Source organism: Varroa destructor, unplaced genomic scaffold (assembly GCF_002443255.2).
Source record: "Varroa destructor unplaced genomic scaffold, Vdes_3.0 BEIS01000003.1, whole genome shotgun sequence".
NCBI lineage: Eukaryota > Metazoa > Arthropoda > Arachnida > Mesostigmata > Varroidae > Varroa > Varroa destructor.
The window spans coordinates 31,603,035-31,625,714 of record NW_019211456.1 but is presented as its reverse complement, the minus strand read 5'-3'; the positions used below and the strand labels follow the sequence as shown (position 1 = coordinate 31,625,714).

The 22,680-nt window shown below is 42.4% G+C and overlaps 1 protein-coding gene across 5 annotated transcripts in view; it reads right to left on the bottom strand.

The window, feature by feature from the left end:
- Window positions 1–22,680, bottom strand: part of LOC111247549 (CD109 antigen-like) — a 123,525-nt gene that overhangs the window by 46,671 nt on the left and 54,174 nt on the right. For 4 of the 5 annotated variants that reach the window (XM_086983262.1, XM_022798601.2, XM_086983261.1 and 1 more), the window contains 8 exons: window positions 13,085–13,311; window positions 9,738–9,921; window positions 6,911–7,079; window positions 6,331–6,567; window positions 5,399–5,483; window positions 4,983–5,094; window positions 1,117–1,341; window positions 125–343 (listed from right to left, as the gene is read on the bottom strand). In XM_086983262.1, coding sequence (XP_086839388.1) covers window positions 125–343; window positions 1,117–1,341; window positions 4,983–5,094; window positions 5,399–5,483; window positions 6,331–6,567; window positions 6,911–7,079; window positions 9,738–9,921; window positions 13,085–13,275 — 1,422 coding nt within the window. In that variant the 5' untranslated portion in view covers window positions 13,276–13,311. The remainder of the gene's footprint in view (window positions 1–124; window positions 344–1,116; window positions 1,342–4,982; window positions 5,095–5,398; window positions 5,484–6,330; window positions 6,568–6,910; window positions 7,080–9,737; window positions 9,922–13,084; window positions 13,312–22,680) is intronic. The other variant, XM_086983263.1, reaches the window with a different exon arrangement.

Below are 22,680 nucleotides of genomic sequence, written 5' to 3'. Positions count from 1 at the left end.
AAAATAATCAGCTTACCAGAGATGTGATTAATTATTGTTTTAGCTTAGAGGCAACTTAGCTAAATTAACTTGATTTTGAAGCCCATTCCTGCACAGATCTAGCTTTTTCCTTTAGGGAACTTACTTCAAGGAAGATCGGCCGCGATGAGTTGGACCAGTTCGGAGTGACGTCAATTTGTACCTCCCAACGCGTGCCAGCCGTTGGCAGAATCCGAGGGTGTTGAAGTTTCGGCTGTGCGGCAAGACTAGGCACGAAGATGTTTACATTCAGATAGTGTGATACCGGACGTCCGCGGAACCACTCTAGCTCTACAGGAGTACCGTCCTGATAGCGCAACTCGATCTGAAATCGATATGGGACCGAACAAGAAAAAGATCTTCAACCAAGCACATACTTTCCATTCAACCAGGAAGCGCTTCAGCTATCTCAGTCTCTCCAGTCGGTGGAATACTGGTCGATCTACGGTAACGTCATCGGCTAGCCACGGAGGGTTGGTTGCAACAACTTTATTTCGCGTCCTGTCTTTACATACGGGCCGGTTGGCAAAAACAAAGACTATTTATACAGGACCAACAAATAATACCGTCAGTACTCCATACGATAATGCTACCTTTTAAATATAATTTGCTGTCTGTATTAACATTGAGGGAGTACAATTGAGCTATGGTTAAATAGCCTTCTCTCACAATTAAGTCCCTTATGAGTAACACACTATTTGTGGTATGTATCTCAAAAGATAGAAAGATGGTTGATCATGCGTGGCGATTAAGCTGAATCTGACGATCCGACATGGGTCAGCCACATAAACATTTCAAAGAAACCTTGTTTGCCAAAAATATGTCAGATCGAAACATTTTTTCTCGACCCCTTAGGAATATGGATGCGATGCCATTATGACGTATATTTTTAAAACCCCTAATATTTGCTCTAATCACGTTAGATGTGCTAAGATGTATCTCGTCTAACTAGAATACACATCGATACGCCCAATGTAAGTCTTGTAAATTCATTCATCAATTTTAACTATGTAGCAAATTACATGTTTCTATACATGCCTATATTTGTGCATGAAAACTAAATTCTAATCTTCCCTAGTGATCAGTTGTGTTACTTACGTATGCACGAAATGGAAGGCCAGGTTTGAACACCTGTTTTGCAGGTCCTTCGAACCGAAGCGTGTATGATTTCCGAAAGATGAGCGACTCCGAGTAACCTTTGCGAATGAGCGATGTCCTTGCGTCCATCACCTTTGCCTTGACAACTAGTTTGAATCGCTGCACGTTTTTCGTCGACCGGAGGAGGTCGCTAACCGGAAACTCAAAATTCCATACTCCGTAGAACTGCAATAGATTACAGGGTTAGCGATTGAATTGGTGGGCGCACGAAAAAATAGGTCATGGGGGAATGCAGAGCCTGTGGGGCGTCGTTATCGATGATCGAGATGCAGATTAGGAGCATTCCGATCGCCTATAAGTTTACAGGCAAAAAAAGCCACTAGAGCGTCCTCTCGTAGAGCTCTAGTTTCGAACATAGGAGCATATCTCCTTGCTCTTACATCACCATTTTCACAAATAGCCTTTTCTTGAGACCTTATCCATGACACTAACACGGGGACTCACTAGTTTGTCGCCTTGAAGACGAAACCAATACAACAAAAATTAGGACTTAGAGGGAAATGACGCTATCTTGTTCATAGATACGGCAAGGTTTAAACAAAAGCACATACGTTTAAAGAATATATATAGAGTTCTTTTATTGCTGATACGATTTTTTGGAGTGAACCTAATTTGGCCAAGGTACAATTTTTTTTATGTGTCTTTAAGTCTACGCATATGCCCGTTGATATATGTAAAGAGGTTCAGGACATGCTTTAGCCACAAAAATGATTCACTACCAATTTCTATGATAGTATTTGGCGTTCCAGCCTTTTTGTTTTTGGCACCGCATGTCCTTTGGCTGGAATCTCTTGTTGGTCGACAGTGACCTAGGCACTTCAGTAGATTCTTAACAAACAACAGTGTTTATCTTGGCAAATGTCCAAGAAGAAATTGCATTTGAAATGGAGGAAGAGACGACGACGACGCAAAATACGAAGGAAGGACTTGTATTAAAAATTTCGGTGCGTTTTGTTCTGTGTTTACGGGAACTTAGTGACAAGCCGGCCTGCGTAGTTGAAGAGGGTTAATTAACGTACCGAGCAGGAAATTTACCCGATTATATCGATGAAAAGATTTACGATTTCATATTAATTGAACCAGTTCAGATAGCTTCCAGAATGTATATCCTCGACATTGAATGCGCCATTACCTTGGCAATATATATGTCGGTCATTTGCGTACCATCGTCTATAGCAATCATACAAATGCAAAATCAGATACACCCCACGTATGAAGGTGAATGAGCTGCATACGTTCGTGATTGCACGCTCATTGTTATTATTTTAATATAAATTCCTATTTCTGACATGATTGAGAAATCACTGAACAGTAACTTCGTCACAAATGTGTTAAAAACTTCATGAATGTATTGAGGCCCGTTTGGCTTATCTTATTTTACCTGTTCTCTGAATCGACAGTTGTATACTGACTTTCGCTTCAGGAGCGGACTAGTTGACATGAGCAACGATTGAATGAGATCAGAAAATGTCCTATATTAATGTTCTGAAAGTTGAAAAAGGTTCAAGGTCGTTTAATAGATATTACTTTATCTAATACTTGTAAGCGCGTGCTCTTTCATGGTGACACTACTGTTTACAGTAAGTCAAAAACGCGGTGGAAGCTATCATATGCCTGAATCTATATTTAATTGTTTGATTTTTTAGTTTGTCTCTATGACGCCGCTACCGCTAGTTGTTTTTCCAAACTATAGAGCGACATGATACAAATACAGATGTACAAACAACGGTCGAAGCGAACAAACAGCCACAGACAGGAAAGGCGATAATTTTAGTGGAAACCGAAAGCGTAAGCGTTACTTGTGGTGAGCCGCACGCGTACCCCATACCACATCACGCATCCTGTAAACTGCGGTATGTTTGTGCGCTGTGACGGCTAGGGTTTTGAACATCTGCGCGACTGGTCTGTCTGGCCACGGCTATAGTTGCCATCCCCGTTCCTGCTGCTGCCTGCACTATTTCGCCTTTGTTGTGTGCGCGAAGTTGACGGAAAGTGCGTCGAACAGCAAGATGTGTCCGTCTGTATCTTCCCGTGACGATGTAACACTCTTTCTTAGGAATGCACTCACTCAATCCGTGTGGGGGTGCGGGGAATGATACCGTCGACTATTCGTTTAGAGCTTCATGGGTCGTACGTGGCGAGAAGAAGACACCTCATTTGGCAGCACGAGACCTGTCATGATGGCAAGTGGTACATTTGACGGTACCTATTTCATAGTGGGAGCAGTATAAATGGCATAGTTCTTATCTTTCAGACATACCGAACGTTGATCATCGCTCTAAGTTCAAAGTTCTGTGCTCTTCGCAGTGACTCGGATTGCCTGGGATGCGTCGTGGTCCATGGTGAGACCCAGTGACACATCTACTACTGGCATATGCTAACTTCCCGAAAGTAAGTGTGCGAAATATTAACTTGTCAAAGAAATCGTGATAAAATCACAACAGCCTACTCGTGGTTTTATTGTTTAGTTGTTGTGGAAGCGATTCGAACGTCAAAACTTTTGGAATCAGACTTGATATGCTGCGACTACAGCCGAAATCAACATGGTGCCTACCCACAGTTGGTAAGCACTAGATAACTAACTCTTACAATCAGTTTCGCTGCTATTGGTATCGAGTTCAAGAAATTTTGAGTTTTTAGTACTGAATGTATATAATTATATAGGCAAAGCTGACCTAACATCGTATCGCCTGGTTTTTATTTTAAGCATTGTATAATACCATATATATATTGGTATAATATGATGACAGGTTACAACTTATTTTTTTTCATCTGCAGCAGTAAATAAGCCGATGAAACATCAGCTGATGGTGACGATGGCCGATGCCATCGACACGACTAAATGTTGATCGACTAAGTATCGACAAGGCACCCATAGCGGGCTCCGAAAACTCTTTTCTTTACCTTCTACATTTCGACTACTTTAACGTGCCGAGGCCCGATATGATCTGATTTTGTGGGTGTATATAGATGAAGACTATGCGCATAACACGTAAATACGCTATTTGTACTCTGTACAGAGAGGCACATTCGGGGCATCGCTAGCCTCGCTGACGGCCGACGGCTGCAGCCGTCGAAACGTGTTATGTAGTTGAAAATGTGGGTAGACTGCCGCTAGAGAGGAGGCTTTTACCCGCTGGGGGGGCAACGGGAAGAGGAACGCGGGTAGCAGTAAGTTTAACAACATTTTCAGCAGGACCTTTTGCTGCGTAATAGTATCGGGAATCTATTAGTCAGAGCAGAGCAGAACACGATAGATCATGTAGACGTAAACCAGTTATATCATAAGACTATATATGGATGGAAACAATGGAAGGATCTCAATAAAATACACCAGGTATTAGGTGAAGTAAAAACATTTGCTTGAGTATGTTCGCTTAGACGATTTCAAGCGTTACAAACCGATCTGAGCTAAAGGCGGACACGCTGAATTTCATTTACTGCGTGTAACTTAGTGATAACTCGGAGCATCGACGTTGTCGGATCTCCCAAAATTCCAGAGGACGTAGGAGATAGAAGCACAAAAGATTCGTAGAATGTTACGGACAGCCGTTTTGTAACTGTTTCTGAAGCTGACCAATGTAACTTAACTTGTTCGATAACTCTGATCTTCAATGCTGAAGGGTGCTAATCTTAAACAATGGCATATTCTAAAGCATTACCTGGATTCAAAAATTCATCCTTATCGTGAAAACACTATCTCAAAAACAGTTTTAAATAATACTGGATACTACTATAGAATAACAGTAGCTGTACTCAAAAAGTCGTTGTAGTAGTAGTATAGAAGCAGAATAGAATCGACTTACCGAGTCAAGACTCATTTCGTAGCCTTTACTCTCTCTGTTATCCTCTTTTGTAACGGCTTCCATAACAGCGATAACGGAAATGTTTCCACCCACCGGAGCACCGCTCGAATAACTATACAACAACAGAAACATAAAGAGTACCTAAGTCAAACGGTTAGCTTTCATGACTTCAGTCGATCAACGCAGCAACGTTACTTTTTAGGAAAAAAAATCGCTTTTTTTTTTCAGTTTTCGTTGATCGTCGCCGAGCTTCAAAGAAAATGCTTCGAATACGTCATATTTGACTAAAACATACTCCAGACATATCGTGGAAACCCTATTCTTGTGATACGTTTTATGTTATACCGACATAGATCGTATTAATAATATATATAATACGTAACAATAAATAACAAAAAATATATAAGGATACTTACTTGGCATATACAGTACCACGGAGAAACTGTGCTGACGAAATGATGAAAGATGGGCTGTGCACTTGTACCTCAAAGGGCGGAGGATCTGAAGATAATAAAAGGGGATGTTTATTAAAAGATTCTATTAAGAGATTGCGTTTAGCAATGCGACTCTGATAGTTTCGCCTGAAAAAGGTAAGCGTGTACAGTTAAGTGGGGGGTGGAAATAAGTACGCTATTGGTCATTTGTAAAAAAATGTAAAAAGATTAATGATAATGATGATGGACTGTTCATATTTATGTTTGCGTACTTGACAATGGCAGCACCGAAGTACATACGGCATAGGCCCGCAAATACTCAGAATCTATTCATGTATTTTCACAATTTGCTCGCAATACTCATGCATCCGTACACACACAGTTCCTTATTTCTATTGGCCTCTTCGCAGGCAACCGCAACTTTGTCCTTCATGACACCTTGGCAAAACGTGTCCACTGGAGTGGGCTTTTCAGGTTGCCAAAGTGATTCACCTGAGCCCAACGTGAACGCCAATTGCCCGTCAAGTGGCCAAAAGCTCATTGCGGAACGTACATATAGTTACGTTGGTGTGGCTCATAAGACACCTGTGTTACGCACATTTTCATCTATCGCACATAGCTTAGGTCTTGTTCCTATTTTGGCTTTAGTTGCTAGCACAGTAGGATACAACAACGCGTATATCAATATTTGACTAAATAGGAATAGATGTATAGGTCCATATTTCCAGCAGCTCCAGAGACCAGAAGTAGTTCAGGGCTCTGAATAATCCTTTAGAAACGCTTGTCCGATAGTACGCATTCTAATAGTTATTATTAGCAGATTTTTCTGCATTTAAATATCTATTTCCACCTCTTTGCTGCCCTTTATCATGTACGATAGTAATTGCATTTAATAATGTTATTAATGGACTTACAATATTCCTTCACATAAAAATGTTCATCATGAGAGTAGCCATTTGCTTTGACGCGTATCGTCCACCGGCCAAGTTGAGGTAACTCGCTCAATGGATACTCGAGCCCTAGCCAGCCTGACACACTGCGCCGGGATGACCAGCGCTTCATTTCGAAACCAGATGGATTGATCATAATGATATCGAGCGCTTCCTGATATGCCGTGAACTCCGTTGTCACAGGAATCACCCGAAATTTTACTTTGTACACACGAGAATAGGCCAAAAAGAAACAATTTTGCAGTCAGCTAATTTTCGTCACATCATCAACGTTTTGGTTGGATAGGGCATTGAGCGGTAACTGCAGGGTACCTATTGTGTTTGTAAGTGTATTACATTATATCAAAGAAAGACGAGCAGCAGCACCTTATAAGAAAGAAGAAGCTCAAGCCTGCGTAATATCTAAATCTATTTTTTAATGTTTTTTTTTTGCCAAAATCTCCTGTATATAATTGATTTAAACGTACTGTGATATCCATGAACTATTACGCGATATATTATAACCTTAGAACGAATGCCGAAAATTCGAATCGGTACTACATACCAGTTTGACCTTGTCTGTAAAGCGGCCGATCAATTTGTACGATGATAGTCAATGATCGCTGAAGAAGACTGAGATTCGTCTCGTTACTAAACGCCACGCCTCCATTGAAGTCGTTTATAGCGCCTTCGACTTGCAGCCGATAGTGGCCAGGCAAGAGGTTTGTGGGTAACTGCTTATGCAGATCGACCGTCGTTCGATGAAATTCATATGAAAACATGGAAAATAAAAATACTGTTAGAAGAAGGCTATGAAAATCTCTGACTTGAACTTTCGTATTAAATTTCTGTTAGCTGGGATGTTGGATAATTTTAAGATATCTGATTCATTTGATCTAGCTAAGCTGACGTAAGGCATGTAAAGTATAATTCGTCGCTTCTATTCATGTTTGATGATGGGTACCGTATCGTAAGGGGTAACACTTTCAACCAGTAGCGATTGCTACAGGTTTAACTGGTGCTACCATTTAGATATGTAGCAGTGGTATTACATATATATATATATATATATATATATATATATATATATATATATGTATGTACAATTCATGGCAGAAATGGATGACGTCAAATGAGAAGGTCAAATGAAACCTCTAATAACCACAAAGATGTGAGACAAGTGGTAGAAACTTGCAACGTAGTACTCCCTCTACCGACTGGTCTAGCTGACACTGATGCCATCACCTATTGAAGTCTGTCTTTGTCTATTGTATGATGCAATAGGTTGGATAAGAACCTTAGTAGTGAAGCGGAGAACTGACTTGTGGCCCATACACTGACACAATTTAGACTGGCAGGTTATCCGGAGTCTCAGAAAAGGCCCGAATAGATTGTGATTTGTTCAGGACAGCATGTCCTTAGTTGAGAAGCACTGTACCTTTTTCTATAGCAATAAGATGCAGTATATTCAGATATTATAGAGTATACGTTCTATATGAAACTCTGTCGTAATTTCTTTACCTCTGTCAATTGCATAGAAGTCGACATAGATGTTTGAAATCATACCCGTTTCCATTTCGTAAGTTAATGCCCGTTCAAATGCGCTAATACTGTTTCTGTTACTGCTTGTAACTGCTTGACGATTAAACATTGGCTTGTATAACTGCAGACAAGCAATGCCACACTGCAACAATGCGTTGATTTAGCACCATTGTGAGGGACAATTAGCTGCAGATTGGCAAGAACAGACACCATTGAATTCAGTGCAATTTTGCCCTCAGTGGGCGACTGACGAACACACATTGACGAATGTAATTAGAAAATTGCGCCTCAGGCGAGTCCGGCCACGGTTTAGAAAGGTTCCGCAATACGACCGGACTCACCGCAGGACCTATCCCTTTTGACTTGCTCCGTACCCCGTTACTGGCTTCCTAGGAAGCTTCTAAAAGGCATTTTCCATTTCACCTCTTCCCATTGCAGCGTCTACACAACATGTTCAAGGACTTGCTGCGGGCAAATCATTGATCTCTGTTCATAGAGAACATTCCTTTCCCGCTTCTAACCGAAGTAACCCGCTTCGGAGCCTGCGCACTTTCTAAACAGCAGGACACAATGCTCCTTTGCTATATGAGGCCACGTAGACTTCGTCGCATAATGGTGCTGCCCCGTTTCTCTCGCTGTTTCTGACGCTTGCAAGATAGTCGGAAATTATTTTGCGCAAGCTTCTTACCTTTGCTGCGGTAAAGAAAACCTCGTTTTGATACGCGTTACGTGCGCAGGTAACGCAATGGCACGGGGATAACCTTCTATGAGCGCAGCAAGAGGACAAGTCGGAGCGAACCAGAACGGCGCGTCAAGCTGTTAGTATCGCTCTATGTGACAGTCGTTGACGGCCTGTTCTTCATCTAAATATAAATGTAACTGTGCCCGCCTTCATCACTAGTTAGCATCTTCTAAGAATATTATGGTGACAGTAAGAGTGATGACCTCACTCGGTTCGTCCGGCGTGTCTCCACTTGCAATAAGGGCTGGAGATCACACAAACATCGGGCTGATTCGAAAAGAGAAGACTATGAAAGATATGAAGAAGGATAGTTCTAGGAATGGAGTACTACGGTTGAATTTTACATTGCCTCGTCTGGTGGTAGTTGATGTCCACTACCTCTGTCCTGAGAAGGAGATACGCACTCAACGAATTGCTGTATTACGGCAACGACAAAATAGGAATTATCATTACTAATCATTGCATCGAACAAGTACCCAATTCGGCCGCTGTGCCGCATGTGGGAGTAATGGCCTCTCAGAGGCTCGATCTTCGTTAACGACGCTTTACCCACAGAAGTAAAAAATTTGCCAATGATCAGCGTCTTGTATAACGATAAAATGATGTTATGTAGCAGAGATGCAGTGATAAGTTCTTTAATTAGATGGATAGGGAACGAAATGTGTTTATAGAGCGTAGAGAGTTTAATGGCTTTGCATGTATATAAACTGTAAAGCGATCTTTCCGTTCGACCGACTATCACGGGGCATATAGCGGTTGATATAATCAATTTCTAATAACAATATGATGGTCAATCGAGTAGAAAAATCGACAAAGGCCACGGAAATTTGGGTCATTAATGCCTTGCGTACGATGTGTATAAGAGAGAATATCGGAAGATTGCCAAAAAGAGATTATGACGCCTTAATTCATGGCTAGAAAATCGACATTTTTATTGGACAGTGACGATGCTGGTGTAATGGTAAGTAAGTACGTATGTGCACACATGTGAACTTTTTTCCATCAATTAGATAAAGTTTAAGTTGTATTATTCACAACGACTGGTTACACTGTACAGATAGCACACACACATATAATACTGCATGCAAAAAGTTACTGTTCTGCTCACGGTGAAGGTGATTAGTTCGGGTACACCTTCGGATGCAACTTCCTTCTCAATTTTGGCAATTTCGACCCCGTCGCGATGAACGGTGGCTGTAACAATGACGGGTCGGGCAAGCTGGAACAGCGACACTAAGAAGCGGTATGGCTGACCTTGTCGGATGTAGCGTGGACAGAGCACAAGATGAGTGCTGAAATAGAACAGCAGCATATCCCTTTTACAATAGTGATACGTAAAATCTCAGCTTAGATTAGCAAATGCTCGTTGAAGACACTGCCTCGGCCCTTCCGATATGCCGTTAGGCAAGGCATTCACTTAATAGATGCTCTGATCTACGTAATCAACAAGTAGTTCGTCGATCTGATCACCCGATAAAGACATACGATCATTGTTAGAAAAGAGTGACTTGAGTAATAAGACGAGTGAGTTATTCTTTAGGTTTCTGTTAACGTAGCAGCCCTACTGATCTACAATGGAGATTTTTTACTGGGGACATGTCTATTTACCAGTCAACGTATTAAATAAAATAGTTATCTACTAGAGTTAAGTCTTATAATAATAGTACCATATAGTTCTGTGATCACCATGAGATATCTTAGCGCCATCTACCGGAAAATCGTTAAATGTAAGCCGATCCGAAAATTTGCTTATCCGCCATGCTTTAGTCCGTGATTGATTGTTTTCGTTTGTCGCCAGTAACATATCTATAGATCATGCTCTTCCCTATTACCAGACGCAGATGTAAATCTCGATTCGCAATTGAAATTGCGAATCACTATCTAAAGTGCATTATCGGCTGTTATCGTTCTCCGTGTGTATCTGCATGCGGTATGCTAGTCAATAGCTATCTCCTCGGTTGTGGAGCCCTCTGGTCCATGTCCGCGTTCAACTGTGGCGCTCTATTGAGCATTCCATCTCATTGATGCCGTTTGAAATTGGCGGGCAGTCGTATCAGCAGAAACAACAGCATTTTGTGCACGTGCCAACATCCGTTTTAGGTGCTTTGAAATAGGCAACGATTGCATTGGTGGTAAAGATCTCCTCGAGTAAGACTCATTCAAAAAGAACTGACAGAATACTTTTTCGGAATGACGCGTAGCGGAGCAGCGAGACTGCTGACGATGTCCACGTGTGCTGGAGAAAGGATGAGTGGAGAAACAGAAGGAGGTTTGAGAGGTACAAGGGAACTTGAAAGGGGAAGACAGGTGCGAGGGGACAAAGGAGGCGGCGGTAATGCTTGCTTTCATGGCCGTCCACATGTCATAAATCCAACCAATTCCTGCTCGCAATAAAGGGACTAATCACTAACAGACAACGAACGGTTTTGTCAGGCTCAATTGAAGTAGGAGGCATCTACTTCTGCCCCTCAAAGGCCTCCAAGTTCTCTTCGATCTTCTACTTTAGGTGAAGTTAACCAGCCAGCGAAAAGTAGTTCGTTTCAGTACCTGTCTTTGAGAAAGACCGACGGCCGCCACTGGCTGGTGAGTCGATAAATAAACACTGAACGTGAGAGAAGCAGCCGCGAAGCGATACCAGAATCACAGCGGAAGCAGAAGGTAAGAAGTCGAAGGCAAAGCAACGGCCGCAACGATGATCTGTCTGAACAGTTCCACACCATGACGCTATTGACTTGGCAGCGCAGATGTGTGTCATTTGCATTAAGTAAAGGTTACGGACCATAGAAGCTGGCTTTGAGCTTTAGGGAACAGCGGACGCGTCTATGAAAGCCTAAACAAGGTCGGGTATTGACATTGCCTTTCATCAACGTGGTAGTCTGTTGACGTGTCTTGTCTCTACAGGAACCAGCAATCTATTGCCATAAGTTACTTGACGCCGGTCGACCAAGCAGATCGACCTATGTTGAGGTTATTATCGAGTGTTATTTTAGATAATAAATAAAATGTGAAATATAAACGCTTTTTAATTTTATCAAACATTTGCTATGACAGTTTAGGTTTAACATAGTTCACATCAAATGGCACAGGACCCGAGGTTCGATAGTATATGAAACATTTATTAGGAGTGATCACTGTATGTCGTTCCTAACCCGATAATAATCGAGGGTCGGTCAATATCAGTTGACTGCTTCCCGTAATCCAAATGAGGAAATATAATTGGAATCGTTTATCGATTTATCTGTAAACAAATTTCTGTTTTTAGCCTGGCGATGCTATTATGGGTGCATCCGTTTTATGGCGCTCATATAAAAAATAATGCCACTTAAAACAAATACCTCATACGAGTGTCAGATGCGTCGACCAGATGAAGTTAACTAAAAGCCGCGGTGCTGAATGCTGACCATTTTGATGTTCTAGCGGTTTCACGATATTGCATATTACATTGATGCATTGCCATATCAAAACCTGAATGTTTACTCTAAGTATTAAGCAGCATAGAGAGTATCTAGTCGTTCGTGTTGAACGTCGAAGTACGCCGGGCGACCTTAGGAGAAGCAACGACCGGAATTTTCGTCCAGGTACAGAGGACGAAATCTTTCTCTTTTCATGCTGTTTACACAAAAGCTGTTCCATCCCTCCGACCCTATCGAGTCCTGAAGTTCGTTTATGATTGTTGTCGACAAATGGCAGTGGGCAAAAGTTCACCTTCTCCGTTTCTTATCTTAAACACCTGGCCCTTCGCCCACAACCGCCGACCAGGTCCCAACTACAGTCTCACAAAATGCATCCGCTGAGTCCTTCAGGGCAATATCTTTGGGGTAACTCTGATAACGCCAGAGTTCTTAGGTGGACAGTGTTTTAAGGAGTTTAATCGCCGTCTTCCTGGTCGAGCTTGCTAGCTGAGAAGTCGACTGGTTAGCTTAGCGGGTGAACTCATTGTAACATTGTGCAGAACCTCCTATCAGCATTCTCGTTTTTATCTCCTATAGGCTGGTACAATAGCAGAAATGACCGTTGTCCCATTACAGCAGTAGTGCACACACTTGTGTATATACTTTACTTATATACTTTAGTTCGTCGTAACACATACAAATACAAACTATATGTTACTAAAAGGTGAGTCAAATTTGGGAAGTAATTTCGGGATTGTCAATTTTACCGCAGGTAAGGAGACCCGTTCTGAGTTAGTCACGTTGAGCAAATGAGTACTTGAGCTAACAACGTCTACTCTGTTCTGAATCGTTTCTCAGTTAGGAGAGTGTTTGTTATATTTGAGAGAAACCAGCAAGAGTTTACTAGTCAGCATACCAAGTAGCAGTAGTGACAACGAGACACCTAGCTAGACAAACTTTTTAATATTCCATTATATGGCGTCCAGTTTCCATTTTAGCATTTGTACTAACAGGCCTAGGATTGGCAAATAAATTATGGCCTCTAGAGTTGACAGATACTTACGGATTGGCATGATAAGGCTGGTAATCGGCGTGTGTGACGGACCAATGCGCGAACGCATTTTGGGATGTCCAGGAGACTGTTAGGAGTATCGTGGTTAACGAGGTTGTGAGGAGGCTGGCGGCGAACAGAAGGAGGATCGGCCGGGCCCGCCCCGGAACCTCGTAGAGTAGGGATATCAGAGGCTGCCGCATCACCCCCAAGGGGAGGAACCCCCGTTAATGGAATTCCTACAGAGAAATAAAAAAGCAAGTTGTGCATCATTTCTGAGTTATATACGCACATGAAAGCACTATTCGAATGTTAGTTTCCTATTACTTCCAGTTTTAGCAATGGCTGTGTAATATTGCTACAAAAAAGCTATAGAATCGAGTAAAATCTCATATTTTAAGGCTGCTGCCGCTGTATTCCAGGCAAAATGGTTCCTTAGAAATGACCAAGCTACACGGATGTTTGAACAATAACAACAGCGCTTGGCTCTTCCAGAACACCTAGAACTTCACTAATATTTATCGTTGGCACGCTTACTGACAATTAAACGCCACGTAAAGTGTATGTGAACTAAACTTCTAGCTATTGCGTGTAACTTAGTTAATAAGGTACACAGGGTATTAGTAGTGACGTCTTCTTATTAAAGACCTGTTAACGCGTAGTTGTTCCGAAGAGAACTTTCTGTAAATATTTTTACTGTAAAGACATATTTTCATAGGAAAGTATTTTTGAATAGAAAGAAATGACGCAACACACTCAGAAAGTAAGGTTTAATCGCAGGTCAAACATTAATTCAGGTCCTATACGGTCAAATGACATTTTGGACTCTCTGTTCCTTTATTGAGTATCTGCATTTCACAAATATTCTTTGGTAACGTTATCCGCATAGGTGTATTTTCACATTTTTAGCGGAGCTGCTTTTCAGTCGAATGACTATATTTTTACCTATTGCATAATTGGGAAGCCCGAAAACATCCTTCACTACTTCGCTGTTTCTTGTCTTAGCACCACCGCGTCTCGACGGCCCTTCATAAAGCCTTTTGCCCTACGTTCCATGCCCTTTCATCGGATGGGCATTATTCATCACATTTTGTATTGATAACTGACTGCAAACCTTTTCTTGTGGCGATCGACTTTTAGAGTTAACGAGCCCACTTTTTTTCAAGACCTATTCTCAAGCTACTGTAGCCTCTTTGCACTTATCTTTATATGCAAAATCAGCACGATGAGGTAGATGCAGAATGCGAACACTGACTCCAAAGCTCCAGCCAGCTGAAACACTAACACAAAAAGGAATGCCTCTAAAGACGAAACGGATGGCAGAGCATTAAGACTGTTTAAGGGACGTACGAAGGCAGACTTAGAAATTCACAATTTTTATCTTGAAGGGCTTGTCAAGTGACGCGCTATTGCACGTCCCGATGTTGCCAGTAGCAGAAACCTATAGCCACCAATCGGCACTAGCAGAACCGTTTCCCGCAAGTCACTAGTCGTTAGTGCAAATAGCTGCCTTCAAGAATAACGGACTTCTCTTCAAACAACCCAGTGGCCTCAAAAACAATCCCACTAATAACCTCTGCGGGTAGCTCGTTGCTGCGGCTTCGATCATTTACGCGAGGAACAATGAGAACTTAACTGCGCAAACGGCCGCGACGAAAACCATAGTCAAAACCGGCAGCCAACGGATGAGGCGGACATGAGCCAGCCAAAAGCCGAACCCGCGCCGTTGCAAGATGGGACAAAAGAGACGAACGTGTTATCGCAATCTCACTTTAATTGCATTAAACATCGTCTGGGCTATGGGCTGCCTTTGCTCTTGCTAGTGGCTGTAGTCGTTATGTTAACGGCAGCGACAGCAGAAGCAGCAGTAGTAGTAGCAATAGTGGTCGTGGATTCCTGGGTCCACTTAGAATCGGAAAAGGGTTGGTAAGACCGTCATACGCGGCGCCACGGATAGGTCTACCACGAGCTGGGTGCGGGACCACAATAGGATTAGAGGCCAGTAGAAATAGGGAGTTGGCGACGCGCAGCGTCGTGCTGTGCAATTTGAATTTCAAACCCGTGCCCTCATCTTGTAGGACCCGAAAACCGGATGAGGAACCAAGATCTCCGAGCCGCGAAGATGACTTCTGCCATTCTCTTGTAAGCCAGCAAACGACTATACCGATGTCTCACTCGCTCCATGTTATCCTCGGCTCACGCTGCTCTCTCCTTCGCCTTTCCTTTTTTTGAAGATGATGGTTGCCTCGAGAATTTTTCACTATTCCACACTTTTTGCCTACGGTTTGTGCAGAGCTGACTGGGGCTTGACTTGCCGCCTGGCTACTGAACGAGAACTTCAAGCTATGGGTGGCAACGGTGCAGTCTACTACCCGCATTTCTGATCTTTTTAGCCGTTGGTAGTATCGTAGTCGAGCCGAGTAGATCAACGAAGCCCGTTCTAAAAGTAGCCCTTTTTTAGCGATAAGCACCGACCAGATATCGTCCAACATCACTCACATAGTGTTGCTTGGCCGTCAAGGATATTTTGTCAGTTTTCGTAGGCAAAAAAAGATGTTCTACCCCGGCAGTCCACCGGGATAGATATGATTTTTTTATACCACTCAGAATGTGCTGTGGTATCTGGATTGCTGAGAAAGACAGACTACGACGGTTGTTCATTAGTCCAAAGGGCAAGTGCAGCAATGTATCTTGCTTAGATTCTATCTGCTTATGAGTCTGAAAGCATTTCGCTTCTAACCGGCTACTACCTGTATGCCCAACCCACCACTAGGCTTGAGGTTGCCACTTAGGTAACGGACTCTTAAAAAGTAGGTGCATTTTATTTTCCTTGATGTCCCTTTCCTTGAAAATTTTGCCGTTCTTTGGTTGAAGAGTGGGCTACCTGAGAGTCCATGCACGATAGATAAATGTGTATTGTAGTATATATATATACCTGTAATAGTGGCTAAAGTATGAGTGAATAGGACATATAGGCTCTTACTATAAGGCATTGCTTAAAGATATACTCACTACTGCAGAACACAAATTAGTGCCTGTAGAGTTGGTTTTTTACACTTCTGATTTCTTTTGAGTTATTAATTCTCCGTTTCTCTCTTGGTTTCCGTTGTTTCTCCGTTTTGTGATCCTAAGGTTTGTCGGCGCTGTGCCTGGATCCCGCTTATGTTCTTTTGCCTAGCCCTCCCCTTTCTATCTGTAGCGCCATTGACGAAGATCCATCTTCATCCATTGAGCATTCCCGATCCCCTCTATAATTCGAACGCGAAGCGGCGCGAGTTCAGAGACGGCGACGTTGGGAGCGACTCAACGGTTGAGGAGTTTGAGGGGAGTAACGTGATTTAATTTTGTTAGAAAGAGAAGTGGGACGTTTGTCTGCAAAGATGAGAACGGAAGAATCACAGCGAGTGGTGACACTTTACGACTACGCCGGTGCCCCGCGATTGCATGTTCTCTTGAATCCCGTCCCTATTCAAGACTCAGACTGGCTGAATTTGGCGGAGTCTCTCGTGGGTGTTACGGGGGTTCGGCCTCTTGAAGCTCGTCACACCCCGGGGATATGATGACGGAGTCGTCACAGTCTCTTCCCATGTGTCTCTACTCAAGTGTGCACGCTTTGCGATGTCGCCCGGTTTCTTTCCAGTCGGTCACTCCTGCACACGATTGCATTTGACGAATAGCGAGCCATATTGTTAACATGGAGACCAGCAGCTGTCGCAACCGTGTCGTGTATAAGGGCGCCAAATATCCACTTCTGTACCTCACTCATCGTAATATTTATTTTTGAAGACGAATAGGTAGCTGTGTCTTGATATGAGTGATTGCTGGTAAATAAACACAACATAAGCTGTTATGACGTATGAGGACACGAGACATCCACTTACGTCAATATACTTTAGTTTGTCTTTGCAGCTGCAATATGATGTCGTCAAGCTAAACAAACTGACAGCTTACAGACCCACCAAATAAGATGTCATTTTACTGTTCTCGCAACGATTCTTTTGTAGTAAGAATATATTTTCATTTTTTGGAAGCCCATCCAAATCGACTCCGTAACGCTTACCTACCGATGCAATGTATGTAGTCTAATATAAAAAATAAGCAGTTATGAAACATATGTAAGACAAACAGGTGTATCTCAATAAAGAAGAAATGACCGGTAATTTTTAAGGGGTCTGCCCTCCAGAAGAGTGGAGGGTAGACTGGAAAGAAGAAGTTCTCGATCGGATGTTACAAGCGCACCAGTAAAAAATTTCGATCATCCTTTAGGGGAGATACGATGACCCTGCCAATGTGCGCATTACCTTTCTAAGCTGTCCTAGGCTTTTCTCCGAAAAACAAACAGGCAAGAGCGAAACATTTGTGAAGAATTATGAATTAATATTGAAATTATCTAGACGTCAAACAAAATAAACGTTGGTCAGGACCTGATAACTGAAACTAGTTGCACGTAAAAGGTCATGACGGTTGAGCATTTGAAACCGAATAACAGTCTTAAGGCGTCGACGCATTGCTTTCGAGGGTTTTGATAACAAAGGGAAGAACAAGCACACCTTTAACTGTTATAAAAAAAAAATACGAACCCCGGAACGATGGGCTACGCATCGAAGTACCTTTGCCAAGATAGTACTTGATCGTTACTTTTCGGTCAGACGAAATATATATTTAAAATCCTGTAATTATTATACAAATAGACCTAGATATTCCACAGGCATTTATCGCAGTCCTTGAACTTTTAATCAGACATAAGGTCCGCTTCACTCTCGATGGATTTACTGCCAGCTCGATCTAGCAGAACTACGTACACACAGTGAGGGCAATAACAGCTATCGTTTGATAATTCCACAGAATGTTTCTAACTAACTGCGCCCCTTACTGCAGGATACACAGCCATCCCGGTGCAACTAAGTTCGAGCTGAACTCTGAACAGAAAAGGCTACCATTTACCACAGGGGCAAGCATACCATGAGTGATGAGCCAGTTGCAGTAGCCTGCAGATGCAGACTGCCAAATGTACCGCTTCCAGAAAAAAGTACCATAATTTCGTTGGTTTTTGAGTAAAGAAAACAGGTATGTCATTGCATTAAAGTCTATCCGTAGGTGACAGTTGTCGTGTCGTCATAAAGTGATATATATTGAAACAGGACAAAATATAAATGAGCCCTTTGTTGAGTATTTTCCTTACATCGCGTTTGAATCGAAGTGACCATTTTAGAACAACCTTCTCGGAATAACCAACAACTAAATCTGAATATTAAATCATAAACGTTATAGCAAACGCAGCTTATGATATGCTGTATAGTATCCCTCCGAAAATCCTCGCTTACTCACTACGTGTCCATCTGTTCAATCGAGGTAACCCCTGAAGTGAGTGAATAGAACAGGCGGTAAATATTGTTGGCGCAGCGTTGCCCGATTCGGCTGAACCAGCACGCTACCTTGTGTAATGGAGGCCTTTCGTGGCAAAAAATGGAAAAATTTCATGTTATTATCAGTTATATCAAATTATACAATGCTTACAAAGAAGAAGAGTGAAATCCATTGACACGTATCGGAGAAACGTAAGATTACTCGCAAGTTGCTTGGACGCTTAGCCATCCCGATCGTCTAGGGTAACTTTCGATACGCGAGTATATCCACAATGCCTTTGACAAGTTGCCCTATAGATTATCGGCTCTTAATCGGAGTAATTGCAGAGAAGATACGATACACACATTTACTTATATGGCTTATTTCCATGCTACGATATGCAAGGCGTATTTTTATACGTTTAGAAAGAAAAGCTAGATAATAGTTGACCTGAATTCGTGCTCATTATTGAAATTCGTTTCTTGACATATTCAGAAATGTTGATTGAGAAATAATGTTTTCAATTTTAATGGTATTATATGTACGCCGCGTCTTTTCCAGATCCTTGCACCCGCCAAGTTTACAATAGTCCTCTCATTTGTAGAAGTCTTTGCGACACTTGCCTTCTACACGATTTTTTCTCCGTCCACCTTTCTGTTCTGTATTTCGACTGCGTTCATTTATTTCCTGATTTGCAATCCAGTTTGTAGCTCCCCATTGCCTGCTGCCCTAAGACCGAATTAAAATCTGGATCATCAGATTAGCACCGGTGGCAACGGTGGCGGCAGCCAACCTTCGGTGTTGCTAATTGCCGTTCGAGGCCGCGTTTGTAGCGCTATTGCTGCTTCCACTTTTAGCACGAGTCTCCGATAAACGATTCTTGGAATCTCTGCAGCAGCTCTAGCGAGCGTAACTGCCGCCGTTAACCCCACGCCTTTTTGTAACATGTGGCCATGTGCGTGGATGTGTTGCGACTCTGTGGAAGTAAAGACGGAATGTCATCATCGAGTCGGCTTAAAAACGACCCAAAGAAAACCAAAACAAGGTCAAATCGATCGGTCAGAGTGGACGAAGCTTGATTTTTGCAGCAACGTGCTTGTTGCCCCGATTAGCAGGGATCGAGTATTTGGCAAATCAATTGTGGTCCGTCGGGCGCTTGTTCTCCCGGCTGTTCTACTGTAAATTCATCTTTGTTCCTTGCCTCCTCACACTGTTCTCCTTTACGCCTCCGTTACTTCTGTCAATATCTGTCCGTTTGATCTTCGGGACACGTGTAGACTTCTTCCAGTTGCACTGACAGGCGTGTTTGTTCATTGGAACCATTATCAAGAGCTGGTGGAGAGATGCGTGAATGAGTGGAGATCTAGCAGACCAACGGATGCGGCCGTTGCTGCCTAAATGATCCCGCCGGCCGTCCATTCACCTTGCATTGAAGACTTTTTGAGAACCCAGACTAAAACTCAATTTTTCTGATCATACCAATAATGGTATGAAGTAATCTGGCTAACGTCAGCAGACCAGCACAATGGTGAGATCTATATCGTGTAAAGAGAAAAAGGGTAACGGCGTTTGTTTTCATCGATTTCAGTCAACATTAAAAATGAATGAATGAAAACATTACAGGTTGACTATACACCCATTCATTATTGTCTAGTCGTCGACTATGGATTTACTTCTAGTAGGGAACAAAGTGCACCTGCTCAGGGTCTGTAGATTATAATATATACTAATTCAGTTCATGTAGTATTAACAGAAACTTGTTCGGATATGATCTTGCTGTTCAACTTCAAATTGGGGTCTATTATTTTCAATAGTTGCAGTTAGTTATCTGATGGATAGACACCATCCGAATATCTATTTATCTGTTACTTGGTGAGTTTAGATCTATCGCAAACACTGCTGGAAGTTACCAGCGCACCATCGGTAATAAATAGATCAGTACACGATTTATTAAATAGGATGGCCTAAACCCTGGATCTTCACATTTAAAATGAGCTGTCGACCCGGAATGTCTTATAACTTTGTTTCTGACTTGCGGCGTTGCAAAAATGCATACGGACGTTGCTGATTGACGCTGTAGAAGTAGGCCGAGTAAGCCTCCTTTAACGGAAAGCTGAACATTTCAGCACAATAAAGGCACTTTTCATTTTGCAAGAGATACTGCCAAGGCATTGGATAAGAGATCAAGCGAATAGATTGAGAACTACCGATCTTGGCAGAAGTACATAAGGGTATTCTCATAAAAAACCATTCGAGGATTTATACCTCCAAAACTATAGAATTCCAGTTGTACCCCAAAGTAGTTGAAGTATTTGTTGTCAATTGCAATATAGCCAGCTAAAGCAATGCTTAGCGAGCAATATCGGATGAAAGACTCTAAACATTTATTTAAATATAGACACTTAAAGACTGGTTTCAAGTCTGTTCTTTTCTATTGAGTGAACTAAAAATCTGTGATATACGTTTCTGCTCGGGTCGTCCAGTCCATAGGTAGCCATATCAACGCCTAACAGGATCATTGTTTCTTGTCATGCTATTAGCAGATATCTGTCTGCAATTATTAGGAATCTAACGTTCGAGCAACCTCATGTCATACTCTTCCTGTTGCCTTCATCGGGCTTCCTGTACTTCGTTTGCGCGCTTCCTGCTGCACATCAAAAACAGTTCTATTATCTTTTACTCGTTGACCTGTTCTGGTTTACGTCACTGCGACGATGAATACCGCAGCCTAGGTAATCGACTTTGCCAAAGATAGTATTTCCATTCCATCACCCACTAACGAACGAACGGACACGGGCTCGTATAATCATACGGATGCAAGCATATAAAGTACAATCTCGGCTTCCAGTGCGTTGAGACCCACTTTCAATTTTTTACTTCTACTTGCTTTGCAGTGGCGTTTTGTTGGCATAGCCGGCATTTGTGTTCCATCCGAGGCGTTAGAACATAAGGAACAGGGGCCATCGAACAAACTGGCATACACAGAGTGTCACTGAGATGCCATCCGACGCAGGGAAGGATACACACACAGACATGTATATGCCGTATGCATAAATCGAAGGAGAAATTCGTGTCAGCCTAAAAGCGATGCGGAGTGCTGCGAATTTTCTCAGTCTCGTAACAACAGTTGGGTTCGCTATGTTGTCCTCTGACGCAAGATAGCGGAAAGGAAATAGCAGTAGGATCGACCTCGGGGGAACTGCAATGCTAAACCATTGCTGCCGTAAGGATGACTCTTCTATTGGCCTTTTGCCTAGAGGCCTCCATACTATGATATTGTTCTCGAGGAGTGTAGGAGTGACGGCAGGAGGAGCAGAAGGAGCCGTTTGAAAAATGACAAAATTGGCTAGGCTTGCCGCCTTCAGTGGGTTCGTCGAAGGATCTGCCAATCAGCCGTCCACAGGTGGCCGGTCGTGTCTCTCGATTTTTTTTCTATGGCACAAGCAGGGCCATCATGACATCATGATACGATGCATTAGTGGGCGTGTGTTTCCAAACGCATCAGGTCTGCGTTCATAACTACGACGACATCTCTGTCGAGCGATATCACAAGCAGAAGCGAACTGCCACCGAGGCTGGACCAAGGCAAGCTAGAGCCGGAGGAAGCCAGACACACAGAAAGCAAGCGATAAAATTTTGATGACGTTGCCAAGTTTTTCGAAATAAATGAACATATCGTGGTTAGTGACCGGGAAGCTATTGTATCGTGCGGGGACAATGGGACCTGGAGACGCCTTATGCATTCCCTAACAGAAAAAACTGTTTACTTCAACTCTTCATCTACAAAACATGTTTAAGAGAGAGAAGAACCTATATAAATCTGGCTCTAATGTAGTTTAAAAGGCGCCCCATATTTGTTTAACATTTGGGCCCATCGCTAACATGCGTATCTTAATAATATGAACATTATGTATCTGGGCATCTGTTATTTGCGAAATAGCTCCTAAATATATCTCTTTGACACGCTTTAATGGACTGGTATATATTAAAAGTAAATATATGCAGAAACGATTAGCAAATTCAACAGGACAACGGGTTAACTCAACCAGCTCTGTGGTATAAGCTGTCCCTCGATCAAAATATATTTTTCAAGTGTGCGTTTAATATTTTGACGTTGCTAATAACAGGCTAACATTCGCAGAGCATTCATATGGATTGAATTGAAGAATTCGTGAGGGACTGTAGGAACATTATACATATATACGTTTCATTGGCTTTATCGTCCTTTCCGTTCGCTCATTTCCGCTCCGCTTCCATTGAAA